Raw genomic sequence first — 22,842 nt, forward strand, 5'->3', positions numbered from 1 at the left:
CCCGGGCCCCGCTCTACTCGCCCCTTCGGCCGCATACGAAATGAGCCTCATGGACGAGTTCGAAATGGACATTGTAGCCAGCTGAGATCCAAGCGTCTGGGCCAGCTCCTCAGGCAGGTTACCTAAGAGGGTATCGGATAGCTCCTTAATCAGATCCCTCTGAAATCTCGTAAAGTGCGTCAGGTAGTTCAAAGACCTCAGAGTAAAGGCCGCTGAACTAAGGGTGCGCTTACCGTACCGATCCATGCTCCTAGACTCCTTATTAGGAGGATGGACGGACATAGAAGCCTCTGCTACATCTTGCTGAGTAGCAGATGCCACCACCATAGCATCCACAGCCACACCTTTCATAAGGAACTCTCTATCTGGGGGCGCCGAGAGAAATTTGTTTGGACGAGCGGGCATCGGTTCCACAGAGTCTGGGTGTTCCCACACCCTTCGACAGATCAAATCCAAGAGCTCGTCGAAGGGTGGAGACACCCAGGAGGCGGAGGGCTGAGCCCCGAAGGCCTTCAGGAACACCGACTCATCAGCAGAGGGAGGTTTGGACTGCCAGCCGCCTCGTTGTTTTAGGGCTTCCAGGATGTCTGCAAAGGAGACATCATCCGAGGACGACTTGGGGGACCCCTCTGCATCATCGAGATCGGTGTCAGATGTCAAAGACTCGTCAGGGGAGTCAAACGTGCTTCCTCCTCTTGCTCGTTCTCTTCCTGGGAGGTTCTTCCGAAGAGGCTTCAGAAGGACCTCCAGGAGGGGAAGAAACCCCAACGGGGGTAACCTGAGGCCCAGGGGCTCCGCTGTCTACGGACAGGGGGACTGCCAATGACCCAGTCTCCAAATGTAGGGAAGGAGCTGGGGAAACTGTGGAGGTAGCCAATGAAGATTTGGCTAGAGCACTCCTCATAGCCCTGAAGGCGGGACCACCAGAATCCTGCGAGGGTCCCCCCTCCGTGGCCACGACAGTGGACGGTACTCCCGCCGCCGACGCACCAAGAGGGAGACTTGGGACCGAAAGCATCAATCCTGAAGCCTCCCCCCCAGGGCCGAAGGAAGAAGTCCGTGCACTGAACTCCGACCCAAGAGCCGGAGTCGGAGCAAGGGTCAGGTCTGACCCTAACACCTCCACTGGTTCCACCAGCACCTGCTCCAACGGTGCCGAAGCTGTTGGAGGAGGAAGTACAGTAGGGGAGTGGACCATCGGCTCCGAAGCCAAATGGGCTCGAGCCAAACCATCTTTGGAACACCGGAGACTGGAAGAGTCGGTAGCACCCTGTCGATGTCCGAAGCAGACATCTTGGATGATCTCGAGGATACCGATCGGGCCCGAACCGATTTCTCCATCGGCTCCGGGGCTCGGGACCGGCTCAAATGACTCTACAATTATCGGCTCCGAGGAAACCTTCAAAGAAATTTCCCTCGGTGCCGATAAGGACTTCGGCTCCGAGGGTGAAGTGTCTGAGCCGATGACCCTTATCGGCTCCAATATCAGTGGAGCCGATGAGGGTGACTCCTCTCGATGCCCCAGACCTCGGCTCAAACCAGAGGAGTCGAGGCTGGAGGCATCGAGGCAGACCGTTCACCTCGGCTCAAGTCCGTGGAGCCGATGGAGAAGTCTGCTTAGTCTTCTTAGCCATCGGTTCCGACTGACTGGTCGGAGCCGGCGCTTTCCTCTTTTTAGAAGGAGACGGAGAGGAAGATAAAGCCTCCTCGAAGGAAGGCTTGATTAATCCTTTGAGGATTAATTTGTTTTTCCTCTCCTGGAGGACTCTGGAGGAAAATGCATGGCATACACTGCACGATTCCTGCAGATGTTTGGCGCCAAGACAATAGACGCACGAGGAGTGGTCGTCCGTTATGGACATTTTGAACCCACACCTCGTGCACTTTTTAAAACCTGAGGGTTTATGTTCTTTAGTCATAATCCTACAAAGAAAATTGACAACAGCAGTAAACTGAAGGGTTTGACACGCAGGAACAAATATGTAAGCCAGTAACCCAGAAATATTTAAACTGAAGAAAAATTTTTTTTTTTTTTTTTTTTATACACACAGAATGTGAGAAAGAGAAAGGGGAAACAAGGAGGGTCAAGACCCTCTAACTCAAACGGGTACTTGACCCACACACAACCACAAAGAAGTAGTAACCACAGGGGAAGGCCCCTCTAACTTAAACGGAACCTTCTCTGACAGGAAATTATACTAAAATTTCAATCAAACTGCTAGAAACACACTCGTACACAAAGAATAGCCGTTAAAACAGCTTTTGGATTTAAATGAAGCAAATACTGACAGGAAAAAAGACTATATATATATAGTACTTAGCCCAGCCAATGTTGAGACCACGTCCAAGCTCTGTAAGTGGCAAACGAGATCTGGGGGATTAGTGGTGGTGCATCCTGGGATAAAGATAGCTCAGCCAATTAGAGGCCTCGCTCTATAGCATAAGCGTGCCGAGTCGGAGCCGAGGGATCGGCTCCAAGCCCATCAGTCAGAATGTAGGCGAGATAGGATCACATATCATCCGCTTACCATACCTGTCCATGGTCCTAGATTCCTTATTAGGAGGATGAACAGGTACTGAAGGATCCGCTAATTCCTTCTTGGTGGCAGCAGCCACCACCATGGCATCCACAGAGACACCTTTGGACAAAAACACCTTGTCTTTGGGGGCAGTGATAAATTTGGCTGGCCTCCTAGGGGTGGGTTCCACCGAGTCAGGAGCCGTCCAAGCCTTCCTCGCCACCACTTCCATGAGTGGGTCAAAGGGAGGGGACACCCAGGAGGTGGAAGGTTGAGAACCAAACACCTCAAGGTACACTGATTTGTCCTCTGAAGGGTTAAGGGCTGGCCAATTCCCCCTCTGCTTCAGGATTTCTAGTATGTCTGCAAAGGAGACGTCTTCAGAGGGGGAACGAGGGGAACCCTCAGAATCTTCCAAATCAGTGTCAGAGGTGACAAACTCAGGTGAGTCAATGTGCTTCCTCTTGCACTGTCTCTTCCTAGGGGGTTCTTCTGCAAGATCAGGAGAGGCCTCGGAAGAGGAGGAAATTCCCACTGGGGATACTTGAGGCGCAGATTTTCTATGGTCCGAAGCAAGGGGGTGAGAAGAAATCACTGCAGGCACTGTAGACAGAGGAGCTGATGGAGCCGACTGTGGAGTAGAACCAGGTTCTAACACGCTCCGCATGACCTCAAAGGCACCCCTATCAGGCAGGGCCAGAGGTCTCCGCTCCGAAGAGCCGAAAACCTACCCCGGCACCGACAAGGATGGCACCAAAGCCGATGTTGGAGCCAAACTAACCAGCGCCGAAGCACCGAGAGGGAAAGCGGGGTCGGACAAGGGTCCGATGCCACTCACCCCCTCGGAGCCGATGAGGAAGTCCGGCACTGAGATCCCTCCAAGGAGGAGATCGGAGCAGACGACGGTGCCGAAAGGAAAGGTATCGGTTCCGACGCTCCCACAGTCTCGGCTCCGAGCAGCACCGGCTCCGAACTCAATAGAGTCGGAGGAGGAATGTCTAATGGAACAGGGGTAGCCATCGACTGTTGAGTCGGGCTGTGTAACATCTGGGCCAGTGCCTCGGACTTAAGAAGTCTACTCATCACCCTCTGCAAATCATGGCCCGAAAGTCTGGAGGACCTAGAGGAGTGTGACCTATGGCTCCGTTCAGACAAGAGCGGTGAGACTGGAGCCGAATGAACGGAGCCGATAGAAGGAGACCTGGACCTCTTTCTAGTAGTCGGTTCCGACAAGAGTATCGGAACCGACTTAGACTTATCTGTCTCGGCTCCAGCCGGAGCCGAGGACACAGTGAGTGTGGTAGGTCTAGAATCATTGGCTCCAGCCGGAGCCGATGGTTGAACCGTTTGAACGGTCTTTGAACCTCCGGAGGACGGCTTGGACACTGGAGCCGACTGCCTGGAGGACTTAGAAGGTTTTCCCGACATAGACTGTGTCGGGGGACCCTCAGGCTTCAATAAGCCTCTTAAGATTAATTTATTTTTACGTTCCTGCAGGACTCTAGGGCTGAAACCATGACAGACAGCACAAGAGTCCTGCAGGTGTAAAGGTCCCAGGCAATGCACACAAGAAGTGTGACCGTCTGTCAGAGACATCTTCTGACAGCACGAGTCACACTTCTTAAAGCCTGAGACCTTCGATTCTTTAGACATATCTAAAGATATACAAGTAGAGCAATCACTCACACACAAACACACAGATTACACTAAAATTAAAATTAAGGTAACTAAATTTAACAAAAATTCCCTAGAAAAAACACACTCACTCCAACTACTAGGAGGGGTGGGAAGGGGCCTAAGGCCTAAGGGAAGAACCCTTGGAAATTTTTTTTAGAAAAAGGGGGAGGAATTTGTAAGGGAGTAGTAAAAAACTAAGTAATTAACTACGAACTACTGAAAAATTAACTTAAAGGGGGTCTAACTTTGGTAAAACTTTTATAAAAGTAACTAACCTGCAGAGCCGGTTGGAAAGAGCACCTCGTCAGCTAAGCGGCAAACGAGATCTGAGGAGTTACCGCCTAGCATTGTGGGATATGGGGGAGCCTCGAGCCGGTGGAATTAGCTCTCGAGCTTTAGTATTGGCAGAGTTGGAGCCGAACCCATCCAGTAAGAATGAAGGCGAGATAGACAACTTAACATCAATTGTTTTCAAGTGAACATCAAATATTTCTATATTCTTCTCATGCACAATGTATAAGCATATAAGCATTGTACTTTAAGTTTTTGTTTGATTTAATATAGTACGTTATTAAGAAGTAGAGATAATCATCTATATACATTTGTGCAAAATTGTTACATGCCATCCGATGATTCTCACTTTATTTTTGCATGCATTCAACACCTTGCAGGTACTGTTAGCCATTGTCTCTAAAGCATTTACTCATGGCCTCACAGATGTAGTGAGTACGGAAGGTTTTCTTCAACTTCTGCAATAAGGTAAGAAATGAGTTTTCAGGTGTGAAATGGTTCGAGGCGGCCGGTTAGTTCCAAAAAAAGGCTTTATCACCAATAACAGTTTTAAAACATGAAGGATAAATGTTACATTATTTTACTGATTCTTGAAAAACTTGGAAGGTTCTACTACAGAGGTAATTTTTAAATCCAAGTAATGGTGCCATCTCCAAAGCTACGAATTCCAAACAATATGCACAAGTCATATCAACAAAAACCCCAGCTGTAATCTAACACTCATTGAAATGACAATAAATGCTGCTGCTAACAATTAGAAAGGCTGCACTGGAGGAGATATGGTATCTCTGTTGATAGACAGGAGGCCAGAGATGTGTTTGAAGAGAAGGCTGTAGAACAGTTTCACAGACATTTTTGCACAATGGCACAGACTGATAACTGGTCTACAATCCTTGAGTTCACAATGTGTGGCTGTTTTAACGAGAGAAATAATTGTGGAACGCTTAAAGGCTGATGGTACAATTCCTACTACAAGGTACAGGTTGAAAATGTAGTATGGTGGTGTATCAATTTTATCAGCTGAATTCTGTGCTAAGTAGGATGGAATAGGTTAAACTTAGTAGAAGAGGAGCTGAATACTTTAGTAGTTTGTGATTAGCTTTTGTAGAAATGTCTGAGAAGTGGACGGCATCCGAGTACACTGCTAAAGGCTACAGCTGTGTTGCTAATGATGAATTTGAATCTCATAAGGTGGAAGCAGCTATTTGTTTCTGTGCTAAGGATAATGATTTGGCAGAATTAGTGTGATTCTTTTTGCTTTTTGTTACTTTCTTATGTGCAAGTTAAAAGTAATGCAGCTGATTGACAGTAGGGTTTTGTTGACAGGCCTTCCAATTACTGTTTCTGTTTCATGTTTTTAATTTTGTCAGTTACCCAGGGGTGCATCTGTCCTCTGAGCCTTCTATGCATATAGGGGAAGGGAGTGTTCTGTATGAATGTTAATGCACAAGTAAAGAATGCCAAAGCAAAACATGATCTGTGATTGGGAATGGGGGGTTGGGGGACCAATCTATGTAGTCCGAGACTGCAATAACATTATTACATTTTTGCGGAGGAAATGGTCGGCTGACTGCTATTTGTGGTGGGACCATGTTGCTGGAATTATCACAAAATACAATAAAAGGTAGGTTACAATTGGGTAATTAGGTACAGGTAAAATAAACAGCATACAGTTATAGATAACTTAATATTACATTGCATTATGTTCACAACTATCTTACAAAAGCTTTTATTTTCTCTTGTCTTTTAAGTGCATCACTATTTCACAGCTAAATGGTCTGACAATTTAGTTTTGTAGCACACATTCTTTTCTTCATATCTTTGCTTTGTGGATATGTAACCAGTTTACATAGTTTTATCAGCAATGATAGGAACATAGTACAAACATACGCAGTTATAAAATACATACTCAATCAGACATGTACTCAGGCTAATTAGTACTGAAGGATATCAACTGGGTTGGTATATACCAACTATTTAGTCAGCTGATGTGCATCAGCATAATCATAAATCCTTTAACAGAGTTTTAAAACCCTGTAAGTAACCTTTGTGCCTAATGAAAGTAGAGAAAGAATTCCAGATCTTTGAGATATAAGTGGGGTAAACAACTGCTCCACATGAGATAGTGGATTCAGTCACAGTGAATGAATGTGCATGGAAAGTAGAGGTTTTAGGTGAGCAAGGCTGAGCAGTTATGCGATTTGGTTACATATACAGATGGATAGACAGACAGATACATATATGTATATATAAAATCTATCTATATAGATGAACTACCCCAAACAGATAAGTGACAAATAATGTGATATTTCCAGCCAAAGTTGTTGTTTCCCCGTCTCTTCCATCACAAAAGTTCTTGTAAAACTATCAGATAAGAAGTTATCACAGGTTACTCTACGGTTTTCAGTAACTAAGGCTGTTTTTTTTAATATCATCATTCCACTTTGGTCTGAAGTGAATGTTACTGGTTTGTGAAAAGAACCCATTAAAAATCTTTTTTCAAAGCTTTATGCATTATACAGAAGTTGCTGCTGAACACACTATATCAGAACAAAAACAGTATGGAAAAAAACTCTGTGTCTGAGCTAAATTTCTTCCCACTTCAAACACAAGTCATCCTGGGTTTCCTATCAGAACTACCAACACACCACAGTGTGCCTAATCTATTCAACAAAAGTAAATACATACATATTGACAGGTGGGTGTTGCTTATGTTGCTGCTCTGAGTGTATATAAATGTATGTGTGGTGGGATGTTTTGCTGACTTAATCTGTGACAACTTCTTAATTGCTAGTTTTAGAAGAACTTTTGTGATGGAAGAGACAGGGAAAAAAATTATATCCATGCAGAATCATTCAGTGTTTACCTTATGGCTCCAGGGTTTAAAGTTCAGTCCTGTCCTCACTCTCTCTATAGAGTTTGCATGAACATGTGAATGTTTTTCTCTGGTAATCTAGTTTGCAACACTTGCAAAAATATAATGGTTGACTGGCTATGACTGGCAACTCTAAATTCTAAATGCATATAAATATGTCTGTGTATCTGCATGACTTGTCAAATATTTTTCTTGGATTATTTAACTAAGTTTAGTTTATTTCAAAAGTTATGAATTGGTAACTACTGTTCTATAGACTTGGTGTCATCAACTTCATCAATGCCAATTCACTGAATCAGCTGGTTGACACTCCTACAAACTTTTCCAAAGCTGACTACAATCTCCTCAGAGCAGGTACAAGCTGCTTCACAGCCACCATCCCTTTAGTTGGAACTAGCACTAATATCCAAGCCTGAAACAAAAAAACTATACGAGCACATACACAGCTGTATGGACTCAGCAATACCTGACAGGACCAAATCATCTTCATCAAGGAAGCATAAACTGGTCTTGTGTACAGCAGCAATAAAAAAATCTATAATAAAAGGCAAAAATTGCTGTCAAGGGCCAAGAATGTACAGGTGCCAAGTTGGACGCAATCTCTCCTTTGTCTGAGCAAACAAATAAGGTCACTGGTGAAATCCTCCAAGGCTAACTTCAAGTCCAAATTGGCCACATCCAGTAAGGACAGTCACAAGGCCTTCTTCACATATGTCTGCAGTCTCAAAGATAACACCCAAACCTGCTCTGACCTAGTGGTCAAATAGCACCACATACACAAATGCCATAGACACAGCCAACCTGCTGGCAGACAGGTTCAGTGAAAACTCCCCCCCCCATCCCCCCATCAGTAAAGCAGGACATCGCCAGCACCTGCATCCCTCCCCTTATCACCAGGAAGCAGGTCTTTAATGCCCTCTCAAAGACAAAAAATACAGTCTCCAAGGGACCCAATAACATCCCTGGCTGTATCCTACACAAACTCAGGCATGAGCTCTCAGCTCCATTAGGCACCCTATTCAACCAAAGTGTGAGCACCGGCTTCATCCCAGTTGAATGGAGGGCAGCCACTGTCATCCCTCTACATAAAGGTGGAGCGTCCATTGACCCAGGCAATTATAGGCCCATCAGCCTAACTAGCCTGATCTGCAAGGCCATGCAATGCATTATCATGGACATTATAAACAAGGCCATTGGCAACCTCCAAACGCTTGACCCCATACAGTTTGGTTTTGTCAAAGGGAGATCATGCCTGTTAGACTTGGTCAACTTCTTCGAAACAATCACCAAAGCCATGGACAAGTGGAAGACAGTGAACACCACCTACGTTGACCTAGCCAAGGCCTTCAACACTATTCCCCACCCGGGGATAATAGACAAACTCTCTCAGCTAGGCATCAACCTGTTTGTTACCAGATGGGTAGCTAACCGTCTCACTGATAGAACCCACTCAGTGAAAGTAGGGGAAGGCACCTCTAGTACTACACCAGTAATGAGTGGTGTACCCCAAGGAAAGGTCTTAGGGCCTCTGCTGTTTGGGATATACTTTTCTGAGGGACAAGCCAAAACCAGTGGTGTGTGGCTGACCAAGTTTGCAGATGACTGCAAGCTGGGTGCTGTCTTAAATTCCCCTAGTGAGGTGAACATCCTCTAAAAGGGCCTTACCCAAACTAATGACGGGTGCCAGAAGCATGGCCTCAAACTGAATGCCAAGAAATGCATCATTATCCCATTTTGGGAAAATGGCATCCCCATTAATTATCACATTAATAGCAATATACTAAGCACGCAATCAGTCGTGAGGGACTTGGGTACCCAGGTTGATAGCACCCCGACTTCTGACCACCACATTGCCTCCATTGTACGGAAGGCTTTCTACATGGCCCACCTCATAATTACAGGTATTTCATCCAGGAACAAGGAGGTCATAACACCCCTGTACTGCTGCCTTATCAGACCCATTATTGAGTACAGTGCCCCCTTTGGCATGTATCTTGCCAAGCACATGCAGCAACTGGAGAGACCACAGAGGCTCCTGACCAGGAAAATCCATGGTGTCAAACACCTATCCTATACAGATAGGCTAAAAGCCCTGTCCCTGTACTCAGTCTCATACAGACTGCTCAGAGGTGACCTGTGTCTGGCATACAAGGCCATCTCAGACCCAGCCTTGATGGAATGCTGCATATCCATAACTTAAACTCCACTCATGCAACCCGTACACAAGACCTTAACCTGGTCTGTGACATTAATAGAACTTGTTGGCGGGATAGCTTTGTGTCCAAAGACTCCCCCATCTGTGGAACAGGCTCCCTCTCCATGTCAAGCAGAGTAGCTCTCTAGCCCTCTTTAAGAGGAACCTGGACGACTGGATGGGAAACAGAAAATACACCACTGGGATCTCACCTGTGTCCCTGCTAGACAGAGGAAACAGGTGCTGACTTTGAGGGAACAAGGGGGAAATTCTTGGCTAGGTTTATAAGGGCCTTTGGGCCAATAGCCTAGTATAATCCTATGAACCTATAACAGTGCAGCTCTGGAATTATGTTGTGTACTACACTGTCATGGGGTCCAGATGTTGGAGTTGTCTGTGTTTTGGGGAAACTGTGGTTTAGGGTTAAGAGTAAAGGAGTAAGAAAGGGGATGGACTTAGTGCCATGTAAATGTGCAGCTGATGTACATGACGTGTGTGTGTGTGTATTAATAGTACTGTAAGATAATACGTACGGTTTGGATTGGGATAAGGTGATGCTGGGGGAGGGCTTGCTCATCCTTATTCATGTGTGTAAATACTACAACCACCTTTTAAACATCCTGATTTTGACTAATATTTTTGTTCTATCACTTATAACAATTTTGGATTTTGTGTAAATCACTGAGAACTAGTCAGTAATGCAAGACAGAGTTTCACTTTTCTTCTTGTTCAGAAAATGCATCTTAATGCAAAACCTGTTGTTTTTTAAAACTTTTAAGTGAATAAAAGTAACATTTAAAAATTATCCCTGATTTTAGGCCTTTGTCTTCTCATTATTTTTGCCTTTGTCTAGAAGTCTTGAGCAGAAGCAAACGATTTGGAAGTTATGCCCTAATCGTGACCACATTATCTTACAAAAGTATCTTCACTAACAGTGCCACTACTCAAAGTGTGCTTTTTTTGTCTTGCTTTCCCTTTTTAGTGGTGTAGTTTTCACTATTTTTACACTTCTTTGACAGTCAATGTACAGAAATCACTGTAATCCGCATCAGTTTTTCCTGCACCTCTGTAGTTCACATCCTACTCATGCACATCTACATCATCAATCTATCTCTATATCTATAAAGAGATATAATACACAAATATATCTCAACAGATGTACACACATGCACATCTACATCATCAATCTATCTCTAGATCTATAAAGAGATATAATACACAAATATATCTCAACAGATATACACACATGCACACGCACTCACACACACACATGCACGCACACGCATGCACATGCTCGCATGCACACCCACGCACACACGTGCGCACACACACGCACGCACATGCACGCATGCACACACACACACACACACATGCACATGTGCACACGCATGCACACACGTGCACGCACACACGCACGCATGCACACACACACACACACACACACACACACACACACACGCACAAAATCACAAGCACTCAGGAACGTACACATATATTCTACAACTAGTCTTGCCTTTACTGTCCTAGCTGTGGCGAAGAAAGGTTCAAGAAGAACAAAGTTGTTCACTTACCTGGTTAAACAAATTACAATTGAAGTCTGGAAAGCCTTTCAGACTACAAGATTATGTTGCTGACTCTTGTGTGGACTTGCTTGTCTCTGGTACTGTATTTCAGTTTTTCAAACAAAAAGAAACCCAGCCAGTCTCATTGTCATGTAATTTGAAACAGCCAACATGCAGTGAGTTCTGCTGGCAGCTGGTGCAGGGTCTTAAGACTGTGAACTGCATTTCCTGTGGTATACGGTTTGATTCTCTCAGTCCACATTTGCTTACTTAGACAATGTTTGGGGGCAGCTGGGAATTTGGTTTAGGCTCCTCAATGGTCCATTGGATCACAATTTAGTAAGTACCCATGAACCTATGACTGGGCTGGCCTTTAATGATGCTGATAGATCAGCATCCATGAAATCACATCTTAAACATCTCCAGAGAAACAATTCAAATAATAAAAAATATTTGATGAATAAAATGTAAAGAAGCCTTCTATCCAGGGTTGCCAGACGTCCCTATTTGGGCGGGACTGTCCCAAGATCAGCAGCCTGATCCCGAGTCCCTCACTGCCGGTTTAAATCCCGGACAGCCTCCGCTTTGGTTTTTTTTTTGATTTTACCCGTATACTGGCATACGGGCCAATCAAAAATCGCTAAACACGGAGCTTCTTGTGTTTCCGGAGCTTCTTGTGTTTAATGCGGAATATCGCAGTTCTGTATTAAACAGAAGTAGCTCCATGTTTAGCGATTTTTGATTGGCCCATATACTGGTATACTGGCCAATCAAAAAATCTCAAAACAGAGCTACTTCTGTTTAATGCGGAACTGCGATGTTTCACATTAAACAGAAGTAGCTCTGTGTTTAGTGATTTTTGATTGGCCCGTAAACTGATATACGGGCCAATCAAAAAAAAAAAAAAAAAAAAAAAAATCGCAAAATAGAGCTACTTCTGTTTAATGCGGAACTGCGATGTTTCGCATTAAACAGAAGTAGCTCCGTGTTTATTTATTTTTAATTGGCCCGGGCCAATCAAAAAAAATAAATAAATAAATAAACACAGTGCTACTTTTGTTTAATGCGGAACTCTAATGTTCCGTCTTTAGTGTGGAAGACATTTTTTTCTTTTTTTTTAGTCTTCCCTTGCTGTGAAAGACCCTTTTTTTTTAGTCTTCACTTCTTTGTCCCTACCTGGCCAGTCGGAAATATGGCAACCCTGCTTCTATCCCTCCTATCTTCCTTCCATAAAATCTACTGAATACTGTGGCTTTTAACTGCCAGTGAAGTTTTTGCTAGTACCCATGTACTCTACGTTACTTTCACATATGGCTGTCTGGTTAACAAGTCCTAGAAGAACCTCAGATAGGAAATTCTCACATTTAAGGGAATAAGGCTATGCACATTTAACTTATAATGTCAGGGCAACACAGTGGTGCAGCGGTTAACGTTGTTGCCTCACAGCAAGAGGTTCACCGGTTCGATTCTTGGCTGGGGTGCCTTCTGTGTGGAGTTTGCATGTTCTCCCTGTGTTTGCGTGGGTTTCCTCCGGGTACTCCGGTTTCCTCCCACTTTCCAAAGACATGCATCTGGAGCATTTCTCCCCGGGCCTCCGCTGAAAACAGGCTCTGTGGAACCTAGTCGGACTTTCCCGGTCAACAAATGATAAATAAATAAATAAAATAAAATAAATGTTGATGTCTATTTTAATTTTTCTTCAGTCTGACACCACTGTGAAATGTTTATTATTTTTCTACTAAAAACACTGCTGTCTGGATTGTCACAGAAAAAACCCATAGCATTTGTGATGCCCATGCACTGGCCCAGTAATCAAGAAGCCTCAATCCAAACCACTAACACCAGTGAGGGGTGTCCACACTGGGAAAGATAACTACACACACAGTAAAGTACAACTTCCCTTAAGAGCACAAAGAGATCACAGACAGTCCAGGGTTGGTTTTTCCCTTTCTCTCCAGATCCCCAATAAGACTCCCCACTGGCACAGCTATAGGGTCCAGATCTCAGCCTAGTGGTCAAGCTAAAACCTCCAGCACCCTCTCTGTCCAACCAGTGATTTGTGTCCCTGCCCAAATAGCTGACACACACACACTAAGATTTGATTTACATACAAACACACGGGCACTCCTGGGAAAGGCTGGCACTGGTTCTCCAGCTGTGCCCCCGTAGTAATCACTGACACCAACTACTAACAACAGCTACTATAAGGCCCTTTCCAAAGGGTGACCAATCTCACTGTGTAATATTACTGTTACCCAAATAGTAAGTATGACCTAGGGCCAAAGCTACTGGAGTGGCTTGGACAGTATCACTATATACATGCAATGTACTCTAGAGCTTAAATTATCTCTACACAAAACAGCTGCAGTTGAAAGGTTTAAAAATATTTAATAATAAATAATAAAAACACAAGACAATACTTCTTACTACACAGTGCTAGCCAAGAGTTCAGACACTGAAAAATGCTTAAAATAATACTGTACAATAGTTCTGACATAAATATAGAAAACAGATAGACTAAACTTACTATTTTCTATCTTTTCCTAAGAGCAATCACAGCTCTAAATAAACTTACATGTAGGGCAAAAGCAGAGTACTGGTGAGTTGTTGTCAGCTTTAGACAAAATCCAGAATGTTCTCTCTCATCTCTGAGACAGTTTTTTGAATTGATCACCGTTGACTCATTTTAGATTACATCATTCTTTTCTGTTTTCCCAGGCTAACAGAAACTCAGAGTTTAACACAGTGTTGATCTTGGACCTGGTCAGGAAGCCTCCGCAATTAAAGAAATTATATATGTAAAATCTAGCAATTAACTCTAGTCTCAAAACAATAGAAATAATCTGCTGGTCTAGACACCATGGCTCCGAGTTTGAGATCAAACAGTCATACAAGGCTGGACTTATCAGCTTTCTTCCAGCAGAGTGCACTGTTGTTACATTTTTGACGTTCAACATTTAACATAATTTTCTTCCATTTAAGAGAACAAGCCTGTGGCTTATATTAATATTTACAAATGACAGAATTATCTACAAAATTCTATCTAGCTAGGTTGGCAACCTTCATATATCTTCACAGAATTTGAATGAATAAGATGAGAAATGTCTGTAGCTTATCACTAAGCAGACCTGTTTTGAGGATACTGCATGACCCACAATAGAAGTGACACAAGAACTTACTTCTATCGTAAACTGATGTTTAGTACTTTACTGTCAACAGTGTAAGCAAAGTCTGAGATGGGGTGATCACTTTCTTTCACAGCCAGGAAAATTCTTTAAAGACCACTCACACGTTAGTACAGACACCCTAATAACAGCAGGGATGTTTAAGATTTTTTTCCTGTATGCTACCCAGTCACTGAAACCTATGTGAAGATGCAGAAAAATATATTTTTCTGTAAGAGTGAATTATAGTCCATCTTAATGGTTATAAGTAGAATACAAACATTTTGCATTCAAAGACACAAGCTGACATTTTCTTATCATATGACATACCATTTATAGTAGCTGAAAGTATGGTGAAGTCTACAGATCATTTCATTAAGTTTTTTTCCCAGCATGACAAGCATTTTAATATGGTCAAGATTAGCATAACAGAAATCATACCCCATCTTCAAGGTCTTCCTGGTGAAGAAAGAAGTCTGCCATGAGGCCTTCTGAGATGCACTGAAAAGAAAAGCTCTTCTTCACATTACACTAATAGACCCTTTCCAAACAAATAGTAAAAAATCAGTCCTGTGTCCTTTCAGAATTGAAACCATCACTGAAACTTTGGCAATGGTACACCTGTACACACCAGTATAAAGTGTTGCAGTCTCTTTTAAAGCCCATTCAAACCACCATGCTTTAGTTACAGCCTTCAAAAAAGCAAGGGGCATAAAAATTTCTCATTATGGCTCCACATTTTCAGGACAAGGAGACAGCAAGCTGTTTTACTTTGCTACATGATTCTGAATGTTGCCTGTTCAAACATACTGGCCTGTAAAAGTTGATGTGACAGTTGTACCACCACCTCTATAAACAAACCCAGATTCCTAAAAGCAAATTGTAAAGCCCAAATCAGATAAAAAATGATGGCTTTGATCCTGACAGCTTTCCATAGACGTGAACTAAAAATAACTACATAACCATGAGAGGTTTGATTTTCTTTGGGTGAAGGGCAGTAATTAACTAACTCACACAAATTACTGTGTTTCATTCAAGTCATAAACTTGTATGAATAGCAAACCTAAAGTAAATAAAAAGGATTGGAAAAGTTTCTGTGCAGATTAAAACAGAAAAAGACATGAGACTTGGATCATGACGGCCTAAAGCAAATCAGCAGAAAAAAGTTATTTCTTAATACATCTTAATATATGTTCTATTGGAGCAAAGACACACACAAACAAGAAAGTGGTGCCTAGCATAAAATCTGTGTACAAAACATATTGAATACATCCAGAGTACTGAGTCTAACCTGGTAGTTTCTGAAGTCCATGAATTATTTCTGCTCTTCTTTTCTGCACCGATATCCTGTCATCACACATCATCAAAGCAAACATTACAAGGGCCACAAACTGACAAATGTAGACCTAAAACAAGAAGAAATATCTATTAATGCAATTCTGCTTAAGTGTGCAGAAAGTGAAATTACCCCACAACATTTAACTACTGCGTTTATTATACACAAATAAAAATAACAAAGAAATGCAGGTGTGTCAGTTATTCACCATAAAATGATGAGTTATGCTACTCCCTCAGACACCACAAACCTGGCAAAGTTTTTGGTTTTATAAATGAGACTAGTAAGGAGATAGATGGTTTCCATGTTACTACTCCACAGATGCAGAGATGGCATAATGGCTAAGGTCTTCACCTCAGAGAAACATGGTATACAGTTTGATCCTGTTCTCAGTCATCATCCATGTGGAGTCTGAATGGTCATCTCATCTGTGTGAAGTTCATTCCAAAAAAGAAAACCAGAACGTTTCCACTTCAGTGATGGAAGGTACCAGATTTAACCCCCCACACACAGATCATAAGTAGTATGCCAACATAATAAACAAACCAAAAATTGAATGGAGTTGTGGGAAGCAGCAGAAACTTGAAGTGGTGAATTGTTGGGGGGGGGGTTGTCTAGACTAACTACTTTAAGCATCATCCTATAGATAAGACAGGATGGATCACAGACTGTGCACCGTGACTAGGATAGTCACTTAAAAGTATAAAAAGAAGAGTAAATGATTTGATCACATTGAATAACGTCATCAAAAATGGGTATGTGTGTTGCTAAGTGAGTGGAGGACCTGGCCTACTTTGACCTCTGCCAGGGGACCCCATGGTAATGTTGGGAGAGGTCTATGCGTACCTATTGATTAATGTGTGCCTACTTAAAGTCCAGAAGCCCTGTGTCGATAAGCTATTGGCTGGTCAGGGTCCAGTTGCCCAACATCTGTTTCCTTGGTTAGCTCTGCTGAGAGTGATAGACAGGGAGCAGCCTGGAAATGGATGACTGTTTCAAGGAGGTTGGACATCCTGTTTGTCCAGCAGACATGGTGGAAGGGCACTGCAACAAAGTCAGTGTATTTGTGATCCAGAATCTACTATTCAGGGGGTGGACAGATTAGAAATGATGAGGGAATTGTGGTGAGAAAGTGTCTTCTGAACACACTGAGTGATGTCAAAAAAATTAGTTACAGACACATGGCAATCAGAATGCAGTGTAAAAGAGGGTAATCTTCATAATCTCAGCCAATGCCTAGCATCAGGAAAAAAGTGCATTCAGGTATCAGTGGCAAGACATACTAGAAAAAGCAGGACAAAAGGATTTTTAAAATGCATGTGGCTTAGTGTAAGTAAGCTAGTGTTGGTATAATTCTCCCTTCATTCCTTTTAAGGGCTGGGGTATTATTTTGGCAGCCAGTATTTATCTATTTTTCTTTTTTTCTGTGTCTTGAGTCCTCATAAGGAATGGGGATGGAGAGTTTACACAAGGGGGTGGGTTATGTTATAACCCATAGCAGGCCCACTTGGGCATTTAAATTACATGCTATACAAGTGGGTGTGATTGTGCAAAGACTCAAAGACACATTTTTCCTTCTTTGCGCATTAAGCATGGTAGGTGTAGTCAAAGTGTTTTGGGAAGGGGAGATAAAATTACTGTTCTCCCATTCCCCCCTATTTTATCTCTATTGGGATTACTGATGAAATAGTTGAATTTTGTTTGTAGGATTTACTTGAGAGAGGCTTTCTGCATAAATGTACTGTGTGTTATAATGTTAGGTACGTTTCTCCATGATTGGGATAAAGATGTCCTGTCTAAAACGTGTTATGACTAAAGAAGTCTGAATGCTGATGTAGGTATTCAGGTGGACACAGCTAAAATGAATTGTTCACTTTACTCAGTCATTAACACTTTAAAAACGAAGGAGATTCAAACTAATGACCTCCAGATTAATGTGCTTCCTTTCAGGGTTTTACTGTTTGTGGTATGGTAACTGGCGGGGTAGTATTTGGAGACAAGGAAGGAAAAAAGTGTTGTGAAAGATTCTGTGATCCAAAAGTCTGATGATGTAGTGATTTCTGCCAGATCTCCCTTCTCTGTTAAGAGAGGTAAAAAAAAAGGTTTATGCTCTACTAGAGAGGGCAATGCTGAGGGGAAGGATGTTGTTAGTGATTACAGGAAGAGATGAATAACTTTGGGTGAGTTAAGTGAAACTGCTAGTATTGTATACATTTCCCCAGCCCAAGCTGCAGTGTAGTGAGAATAAGGATTTAACCAGTCTAAGATAATGCTGACTGCTGATTCTTTGCTTAAAGGAATCTGTAATATCCTCCCATTTAAGACTAAAGCCTATATCACAGTCTTCTGTTGCAGGGGTGTAAGATGTATGCTGTTTTAGTTTTATTGAAACAAAAATTTTTTAAGGGGGAAGAGGTATGATGTGGCAGGTCTATATCACATAGTCAAAGTTCTATAACTCCGAATACCTAATGGTCAAACCATTATGTTCAAAGTTACAGAACTTTGACTAGGTAAAAAAAATAAATAAATAAGAAAACAATGGACAACAAAATAAATTGTTGTAAGCAGGGGGGCAAGCTCCCCCTGCACCGCCCACTACTTAAATATACCAACTCTGAGATCGCACCACATTGAAGTGAATGGAAACCTCCACTTATGGAGATTTCCATTCAAATGCTCGAACTTTTACAAATTCGAATGTATGGTCTCGACCATATGTGGTTCGAACTTGTAAAACTACAACTACGTGATAGGAACCCTGATGTGGCAGTAGTTGCTGCAGGGGTTAATGATGAAGTAAGACTAATGAACCACTATTTTTTAGTTTTATTGATGAAGTTATTAAATTAAGTACAAAAGATATGCTTTGACTTGGTTTTATGAGATGTCATAACTTTTTTGTTTTAATATTCATAGCTGGAGCGCCTTCTGTGTGGAGTCTGCCTGTCCTCCCCGTGGTTGAGTGACATTAAAGACATGCAGGTAGGTGTGAGCATGAATGGGCGTGCCTTCATTGAAGGTTGGGAGTTGGGCTGGCAATCAGCACTGTAAAAATCCACTGCCAATCATGAGCGGACCAGAGTTCAACTGTGGCGACCCCTAACCGGGAAAAGCCAAAAGTCTTAAAATGTCTTACTTAAAGTGACAGGAACTTTTGCTAACAATATTCGGAAAAATGTTTTTTAAATAGTATTAGATGTGTTTGTTTACTGAATGAGCTAGTTAAGGTTAGAACTTTGTTTTGGTATTATAAGAGACATCTAAGTCATTTGAGTAGTAAAGTTTGCCGAAAAAGTTTTTTGGTGTTTTTGATTCTTTTTTTTTTACCAGACAAGTTACTACCAGCAATACTACAGAGAGTGGTATGAAATTTCTATTGTATAGTGCAAGAAGGCTTAATAATGAGCTGTAGTGTTTTTGAAGGCAAGGGCATAGGAGTTTGTTGCCATGTGGTAATACTTACTGTCTTTTCTAATAAAATACTACTGTTATTTTGCCAGGTTTCAAATCTTTTCATAAGGAGAAGAAAGTAGGTAAGGGTGGTGAAAATAAGTACTCACCATAACGATCCATCTATGTTGCCCACTTTCATTCTTCCTCAACCTGTGGGTTCGGATCCAAACCTCGGATCTAACTTGGCTACTTAGTATTACTTAGGATTAGACTCTCGAGCTCCTCCCATACACATAATGTCCATGTCCTCCAGATTACCTCAGATCGAGTTTGTTGCAGCTGTATATGCATAATACATATATGTATATATAGAAAATTATCATAAGATACAAAAGATAAAATCAGGAGCTCAAAAGGAACAGTGGTTCCTGAAACACCTCTGTAAATCTGCTCAGAAAGGACAGGGGATGGGGAGGAATGAAAACAGACAATACAGATGGAATGTTATGGTGAGTACATAACGTCTTTATCTGATGTTGTCATTTTCATTTGTTCCTCAACCTGTGGGACACAGTCCCCAGCTACATTGATCTTGGGAGAGCCTAATGGAAGGACAATCCAGAGCACCACAGAACCAAAAGATGCTCTACTTCTAGATATAATATCTAATTTGTAATGTGCAATAAAGGTATGAGTATTTGACCAGGAGGCAGCTGCACAATCATCATCAACAGATACTCCTAGGCCAAAAAGCTGATGAGGTGGACATTGATCTAGTAGAATCTGCTTTCACATGGCTTGGTGGAATAATGCCCTTAGCAGCATAAACATAAGAAATGTAATCTGTTATCCATTTAGCCAAAGCTGTTTCGGAAACAGGTTTTCCCAACTTTACTTTGGAAAAAGAAACAATTTGTCAGATTTCCTGAAAGCTTTTATCCTGTCCAGATAAAAATGTAATTGTCTACGCACATCAAGAAGGTGAAGAGTTTATTCTTGTTTTAGAAGTTAGGAAAAATACTGTAAGAGTGATAACTTGGTTAATATTGTGTTCTGAAGCAACTTTTGCCATAAAGGATTGATTTGTACGTAAAGTGGCTTTGTCTTTGTGAAAAAGTAAGTAAGGTGACCTGGAAGAATGTGCTTGTAATTCTGAAATTCTTCAAGCTGAGGTTATAGCTACCAAAAATATCATATTCCAAGATAATAATGTGAGGTCCACTTTGGCAGAAGGTTCAAAGGGTGAGTGAGCTAAGGTTTGTAGGATCATAGTGATAATCCACAGAGAAGTGGGATCTTTGGCTGGAGGCCTAAGTGAAAAGGTACCCCTCAGAAAGGCCTTGCATAACTGGAAGAAACTAAGGTAGAAGAGTTTTTGTCTCTATGATAAATGCCAATGGAACTATGATAGTGGATTAGCTTGCTCCATCTTGAATGACTGAGGCAAGGAAGTCAAGAAGTTCTGGAATCAGAGTGGTAAAGGGATCCAAAAGTTTCTGATGAGCCCAAGGAGAGAACATTTTCCATTTACTTTTGTAAATTTTTCTTGTGGGGGACCTAATGTGAGCACACTAAAATTTTCTTAACTGGCGAGGACAGCCTGGAATGCCTAGCCATCATCAGAAGTGGAGAAACCATGTGGTCAGTTTGAGGCCTGCTAGATCTGGGTGACTTTCTCCTGATGGATGTGATAGAAGGTCTGGACTTGGGTCCAGGGAGGATATATCAGATGAGACCAAAGGAAGGGAAACCAAACTTGTTGAGGCCAGAAGGGGCAAAGAGGATAACTTTGCTCTTCAACCTTTATGCATTCTGAAGAAATCTGGGGGTGAGAGGTAGGGAGGGATAACTATAAAGGAGACCAGAGGGACAAACATGGACTAGAGCATCTCTCAGTGACTGTCCCTGAGGAGAGATTAGGGCAAAGAACCTGATGCATCTGTTGTTGGTTGGGGATGCAAAGAGGTCCAACAAGGTAGACCCCATTTGTGGAATATCTTGTTTGCCACAGACTGATTTAGAGATCACTCATGAGGCATCAGAGTAGTTCTGCTGAACCTGCCCACTAATATGTTGTTCTCTCATTGTTTCTGGACAAAGGGGGTAACATCTGATTCCCCCCGTTTGCTGAAGTAACATACTACCAGCATGTCTGTTTGTAAATCAATAGTCTCTAGAGGAAGAAAGCTCTGTAAGGCCTGCAATGCTAGAAGCACCTTTCTCATCTCTAGAACACTGATATACAGAGAGGACCTCCTGTCTCCACTACATGCTTGAACAGTTCATCCCAGGTAATGCCCCCCCCCAATATGGATGTATCCATGGTCAACATGGCATTGTGGGGAGGGAAGCATAAAAGATCATCCTTCTTGACAGGGAGTCTTTGCACACTTGAGACAGTTTTATGAGGTGATTCAAAGGAAAGATATGCAAGGACCATTCTACTGCTACAGTCCATTGTAGAATTCTCATGTAAAGATGACCTGTTGGAATCAACATTATAGAGGCTGTCACTGAGCCCAGTGCTTTGAGAACTGATTCTGCTAAAGACACAATTCTGCTCAGAGGTAGGAAGGCTAAACAACTGAGTGTGTCTAATCATGCTCTTATAAAGTCCATCACTTGTACTGGGTGAAGTTGAGACTTGTGTGTTTATAGTGAGCCACAATGTGCTCGCTAGGTGAAGCAGGTGATTTTTAGCTTGTATGAGTAGATGCCTGGTTGATGCAGTGATAAGGAAACACTCTGAATCTGAGCTGTCTCAAGTGAGCCACTACTACTGCCACAGATTTGGGGAGTACCCTGGGGGCTAAAGGGCAGAGGTCAGAATTGGTAATGGCTGGGTCCCAGTCAGAAGCGAAGAAACCTTCAGGAGCACATGTCCATTCTGATGTGGTAATATGCATCTTGAAGGTCTACAGAGTACATCCAGTCATTGTTCTGCAGAAAGGGTAGAACAGACTGTACTGTGACCATCTGGAATTTTGAGTTCTTTATGGACTTCTTCAAGGATGTCAGATTTAGGATTGGTCTCAGGTCCCCTGTCTTTTTTGGTACTAAAAAGAACCTTGAGTAAATTCCGTATCCTATATGGTCTGATGGGGCCTTCTGGATTACCCTTTTTTGTAGCAACTTTGTGAATTCTAGGGCTGCTGACACCCTCTGACAGGGCGGAACATCCGAGAGATTTTATTTTGGGTTGGGAGTTTTGAAAAAGGGAATGTAATATCCTCTGTAGATTATCCTTTACACCCAACGGTCATTTATCATGGGTAGCCAAGCATTTGGGTGCAAGGAGAGGTGCCTCCCCAACTGCCTCAAGAAAGGGACAGTTGAGCACAACTGCTTAGGAGTGCTGAAATGATCTGACTGAGAAAGAATCACTAGACCCTTGGTTCTGCAGACCTCCTCTGCCATGTGGGCAGTGTCTTCCATTATAATTATTTCCCCCTCTGCCTCTAAGGGAACATTCTCCTTGTGAATCCTGGAAAGACCCTTGTGATTTTTTGAAACACAGTTTTTTACCTCCATGTTGGTTCTTGGACAAAGGCCTTTCTGGTGTAGAAGATCAGATTCCAATGGCAGACAAGGTCTTTATGTCCATTTCACAGTGGGAGAGTGTATCTTTCATTGTTGGTCCAAAAATTGGTGATCCATCAAATGGGGCATTAATGAATGATGCCTTGAATGGTTCAGAGAAGTCACAAAATCTCATTCAGGCATGTCTCCTTATGACGATGTCTGAACTGCCAGCCCTTGAGGTACGTTCTGTAGCATGTGAGATTAGCCTCATGGACACATTTGAAACAGATTGTAGGGTGACCATTC

The 22,842-nt window shown here is 42.5% G+C and overlaps 1 protein-coding gene across 1 annotated transcript in view; it reads right to left on the reverse strand.

Moving 5' to 3' along the window:
• The window catches only part of LOC122789348 (glutamine--fructose-6-phosphate aminotransferase [isomerizing] 1-like), a gene marked incomplete in the record, with an annotated part of 1,275,423 nt that overhangs the window by 272,760 nt on the left and 979,821 nt on the right, over positions 1–22,842 (reverse strand). Inside the window, 1 exon segment of the mRNA XM_044056728.1 lies at positions 15,574–15,688. Within this exon segment, the coding sequence (XP_043912663.1) occupies positions 15,574–15,688 (115 nt within the window).

Source organism: Protopterus annectens, chromosome 14.part0 (assembly GCF_019279795.1).
Source record: "Protopterus annectens isolate FY-2018-M chromosome 14.part0, PAN1.0, whole genome shotgun sequence".
Taxonomy (NCBI): domain Eukaryota; kingdom Metazoa; phylum Chordata; order Ceratodontiformes; family Protopteridae; genus Protopterus; species Protopterus annectens.